The sequence below is a fragment of the Crinia signifera genome, chromosome 12 (genome assembly GCF_055691185.1).
Source record: "Crinia signifera chromosome 12, ASM5569118v1, whole genome shotgun sequence".
NCBI lineage: Eukaryota > Metazoa > Chordata > Amphibia > Anura > Myobatrachidae > Crinia > Crinia signifera.
This window is the reverse complement of record NC_139228.1, coordinates 56,917,304-56,922,626: the sequence shown is the minus strand read 5'-3', so window position 1 is coordinate 56,922,626 and position 5,323 is coordinate 56,917,304. Positions and strand designations below refer to the sequence as shown.

The 5,323-nt window shown below is 47.2% G+C and overlaps 1 protein-coding gene across 1 annotated transcript; it reads right to left on the bottom strand.

Moving 5' to 3' along the window:
- On the bottom strand, positions 1-3,248 carry FOS (Fos proto-oncogene, AP-1 transcription factor subunit). The gene is made up of 4 exons (XM_083165926.1): positions 2,939-3,248; positions 1,846-2,070; positions 1,631-1,738; positions 1-1,524 (listed from the first exon to the last, which is right to left on the bottom strand). The coding sequence occupies exons 1-4, from the start codon at positions 3,074-3,076 to the stop codon at positions 892-894; spliced, it is 1,104 nt and encodes a 367-aa protein (XP_083022052.1). The 5' UTR covers positions 3,077-3,248; the 3' UTR covers positions 1-891.
- Between the last annotated feature and the right edge of the window lie 2,075 nt (positions 3,249-5,323).

Below are 5,323 nucleotides of genomic sequence, written 5' to 3'. Positions count from 1 at the left end.
TGCATTAAAGGAAAATACATTATTTATTCTCAAGATCTTGGGACAAGCAAAACAAATGCTTGAGGTTCTGTTCCTCTGTCCGCAGGAATCCAAAGTACAAAACAAAGACACAAATAAAAAATATAAATATTCTCGAAATTCGACATAAATTAAACAAAAAAAAGGACCGCCTACAGGAAATAAAAAAACGTTTTCATGGAAAACTTGGACAGCAAGACGGAATTACAATCAACGGAAGATACAGCACGTTTACCACGTGTCCGGCTTCAATATATATATTTATATATACTCTATTAGACTTTACAAAATATATTGTGGCTGGTACGGAGCTGCCAAGTGCTAGATCCACCAAGCAGTCTGCAGCCAGCCAGCACCATGGCAAGCCGGTGTACAGGCTTCATACACACAACACAGCTTCAGAAGATGAAACATTTACCCAACGTGTTAACATCACTGTCACAGCAGTGAAGGACAGGAGTGAAGGAACGTCATGCTACATATACAACAGGAGGAGTCACAAGAAGTCCGTGCCAGTGCTCCACATCAGGAAGAGGTATCAGGCTTTCGTGGCAGATGGAAGTGCCTCCTGCTGCACGGGCACAGCAGGAGAGTGGGGCAGCCACCAGTCAAAGCCAGAAGGACAAGTGTGGCAGCTCTTGGGCAGGGGGTCATCTTTTTAGCTACAAGCTGCTCACAACTTTGGCCAGAGATGAAGGGACCGGACATGCACAGTATAGCAGCAAGGAGTTTATCTGACAATACGAGGGGGGGTGAACCCACATCACTTATTGCCTGTGAAATTTATGGAGTAAGACGCGCCAAGCTGTGACCATTTTTGGGTACAGTTCCAGATTGCCCTCCAGCACGTTTTTATGTCTTAGTTTTTAGGCGTTACAAGGCCAACAGGGTTGGAGAGTTGAGAGAGTCTGACGACTGCTCGTTGCTGCTGCTCCCTCTCCGATGTGCAGCTCCGCAGTTGGGGAAGGGCTCGGACTCTGGGTAGGTGAAGACAAAGGAGGTGGTGTAGGTGGTACAAGCTGGCGTGCAGGTAACCACTGGTGTACAGAGAGGCTCCATGTCCGCAGCTAGTGTGCTGTACAGTGGTTCCCAGTCAGAGCTGTAGAGGGCACTGGACAGATCCACATCTGGGACCGAGCGGGCAGCATCAGAAGATCCGGCAGGAGCGGGGCTGAAGAGGAACTCATCCAAGGGTTCAGACTTGAGTTCCATGGAAATCTGCAGCTGTGAGACCTCCTTTTCCTCAGAGATGGAAGACTGTGGAACACTCACTGGAAAGAGGGGCTGTACGTTAGGTTCTGGAGTGCTTGAAACGCATGCGATGTCGGAGATCAGGCTCAGGTCAAGAGTAGAGGTCAAGTCCTGAAAGGCCCCCTCCAGGTCATGTGGAATTTTGCAGGCTGGTTTATGAGCGGCAAGTATAAACTCCAACTTCTCCTTCTCCTTCAGCAGGGCTGCTATCTCCGCCTGCAAGCCCGATTTCTCATCCTCCAAGTCATCAGTTTCCTGAGGAAAGTGCAGAAGCTGATTAGACCATGTCATTTAGAACCCAAGTTCCACATTAGTATAACAGACATGTGCATCATGGTGTAAGATGATAATAGATACTTACAGCTTGGAGGGTGTCTGTCAGCTCCCGGCGGCGGTTACGGCACTTAGCTGCCGCCATTTTATTCCTTTCCCGTCTAACTCTCCTCTTTTCTTCCTCCTCAGGGGAAAGCTGTGGAAATGAGGACACAAGGTTAGCATTGGGGGTAAGTGCACCAATGTCTGCATGAACAGAGAAGGACACAGGCTGCATATCGGAGACATAGGCACGACAATTACCTGTTCTATTTTCCCCCGCCTGCCAAGGCTTTGGCCCCTTCCAGATGACCCTTTGATCATGCCAGTCCGGCTGTAGGATGGGGTTGTCCCATAGGGGTGTGCTCGAGTTTGAGATGGTGCTACAGAGGAGATCAGGGTAGGCTGCACCAGCCACTGCAGGTCCGGAGAAGTAGAAATGGCTGTAACCGTGGGGACGAAGCTGCTGCTGGAATCTGTTCCAAATTCCTGGAATGAGGAAGAAACAAACATGGTCAGTATGGAACAACATGAAGAGTCACGCCCTGCACATTCATTACTATGGGCTAGCGGGGTGCCAGTCATTAATTCATTCATTCATTCATGGAATCAGGTCATTCATTACTCTGTGGCTGGAATAAACGGGAAAAGGGGGCTGCAAATCATTTGTTACATCAGGACATCTAGCAGTCTAGAACAGGTTCTTTATTTGCACCAGGGATGTAGGTAGTGTAATCAGAGAGCTGCAGTCCCATTAATTACTGCAGTGAATAATCATGTAGTGTTGGGGAGGGGGACCGCCTATCATGGCAACAGGGAAGCAGGTACACGGCTGCAGCTTCATTCATTACTGCAGGAAACTAAGAAGTGGGAGCAAGTCCAGTCATTGCACCAGGGGAGGAGGTAGTGTAACCAGAGGGCTACAGGTCCATTCATTGCACCAGGGAAGTAGGTAGTATAATCAGAGGGCTGCAGCTCTATTGATTACTGCAGGGAGTTAGGTAGTGAAAGAAGGTCCAGTCATTGCACCAGGGAAGCAGGTAGTGTAGTGAGAAGGCTGCAGGTCCAATCAATGCACCAGGTAGTTGGATGAGGGAGCCGCACGTCCAATCCCAGCACAGGAGTAGGATATAAATAGCGGTGACGTCGGGATGACGCAGGCGCCGCTCTGGAGTCTCCTGAATGAACTCTGGTTTTATCAATGAATCCGCGTTACACACACACACGGGGGGGCCGAGCCCAGTCCCCGGCCGCTCAGACAACCGCTACCCCGGGCACCCCACTTCAGTCCCCTCATCCCCATGCCAGTCCCCCGCCCCAATCCCCAGTTGCCACTTTCCCAGAGGCTGTCACTTACCGGCGGTGTGAGCGGAGAGCCCATGCTGGAGAACGAGGCTGATGGAGACGGGTAGTAAGTCAGGCTGTCCCCGGCAGGAGAGGCGCTGCTGCACCTGGAGGAGGTCGCGTCGTAGTCGGTGGAGAATCCGTGATACATGGCTCTGCTGTATATATATGTGATGATTCTCAGTAAGCGCTGCGAGCTGTCACTGCTGCTTCTCACCGCTCTCCTCCCTTATATACCCGCTGCCTGGGCAGTTTGCCAACGGAAGAGTCCATGTGAGTGCGGGGAGGCGCTGCTGTCTCTAGAAGCTTCCTCTGTGGCAGACGGGGAGGTGGGCACCTCTCCGCCTTGTGTATCCGCTTACCGGCGCCCGTTCTCCCTGCCCGTAACGCGTCACACAGCTGCAGGGGTAAGAAGACACGGATTCACCCCCCCGTGGATTCCCCCAAATGGTTTTACCCATCTACCCAGACTCGGGAATCCAATGACGCAGATATCCTTAAAAGGAAAACATCCTGTGAGAGGGCGGGACCAGCGGAGGGGCTGGTCTGCCGGGAAGAGCCCTGAGAGCTTGCAGCAGCAGAGAAGGAGGGGCGGGGAGACAACAAACATACCAGTTCCATGGTCACAGAGTATTATAATAATAATAATAACAACATATAGGTGACATCACAGTGCTAGCGTGTAGGTGACAACACGTTATATAATGTAAAGCAGTATTGTATGCGACAACACACTATATAATAAGTTGGGCACCTTAGCCATGTCGACCTTTTTCAAGCAGGCGTTATATAATAATGCCTGGATGGCATCATGTATATAATGATGCTTAGGTGACATTATGCGGTACTTATGTATTATCTGGGCTCCCATGTTAAATGCACCCCATTTTTTCATACCCCTACTATCCAACTACGCATGGAGTTGATTTTATATAGTGTGGGGAGCGCAGCGAGCCACCGTGCCCGAAGCGTGGCGAGCTCAGCGTGCCTCACGAGGGGACGCGGTCTCATAAGAAAAACGGGAGCCCAGATATTACATAAGTAACCATTATGCATATAATAATGCCTGGTGACAACATGTATATAATGCCTGGGTGACACCATGTATATTATAATGCCTGGGTGACATCATGTATATTATATTGCCTGGGTGACATCATGTATATTATAATGCCTGGGTGACACCATGTATATTATAATGCCTGGGTGACATCATGTATATTATAATGCCTGGGTGACATCATGTATATTATAATGCCTGGGTGACACCATGTATATTATAATGCCTGGGTGACATCATGTATATTATATTGCCTGGGTGACATCATGTATATAATGCCTGGGTGACACCATGTATATTATAATGCCTGGGTGACATCATGTATATTATAATGCCTGGGTGACACCATGTATATTATAATGCCTGGGTGACATCATGTATATTATATTGCCTGGGTGACATCATGTATATAATGCCTGGGTGACACCATGTATATTATAATGCCTGGGTGACATCATGTATATAATGCCTGGGTGACATCATGTATATTATATTGCCTGGGTGACATCATGTATATAATGCCTGGGTGACACCATGTATATAATGCCTGGGCGATATCATGTATATAATAATGCCTGGGTGACATCATGTATATTATAATGCCTGGGGGACATCATGTATATAATAATGCCTGGGTGACATCATGTATATAATGCCTGGGTGACATCATGTATATAATAATATATGGGTGACACCATGTATATTATAATGCCTGGGTGACATCATGTATATTATAATGCCTGGGTGACACCATGTATATTATAATGCCTGGGTGACATCATGTATATAATGCCTGGGTGACATCATGTATATAATGCCTGGGTGACATCATGTATATTATATTGCCTGGGTGACATCATGTATATTATATTGCCTGGGTGACATCATGTATATAATAATGCCTGGGTGACATCATGTATATTATATTGCCTGGGCGATATCATGTATATAATGCCTGGGTGACACCATGTATATTATAATGCCTGGGTGACATCATGTATATAATGCCTGGGTGACACCATGTATATTATAATGCCTGGGTGACATCATGTATATAATGCCTGGGTGACATCATGTATATAATGCCTGGGTGACATCATGTATATTATATTGCCTGGGTGACATCATGTATATTATAATGCCTGGGTGACATCATGTATATTATAATGCCTGGGGGACATCATGTATATAATAATGCCTGGGGAACATCATGTATATAATAATGCCTGGGTGACATCATGTATATAATAATGCCTGGGTGACATCATGTATATAATGCCTGGGTGACATCATGTATATAATAATATATGGGTGACACCATGTATATTATAATGCCTG

Excerpts from the sequence above, each read along its gene's own strand:
- FOS (XM_083165926.1), bottom strand. The coding sequence starts at position 3,076 with ATGTATCACGGATTCTCCACCGACTACGACGCGACCTCCTCCAGGTGC. Across the intron at positions 2,071-2,938 it reads GCTCTCCGCTCACACCGCCG|GAATTTGGAACAGATTCCAG; the intron begins GTAAGTGACAGC and ends TCCTCATTCCAG. Across the intron at positions 1,525-1,630 it reads TGACAGACACCCTCCAAGCT|GAAACTGATGACTTGGAGGA; the intron begins GTAAGTATCTAT and ends CACTTTCCTCAG.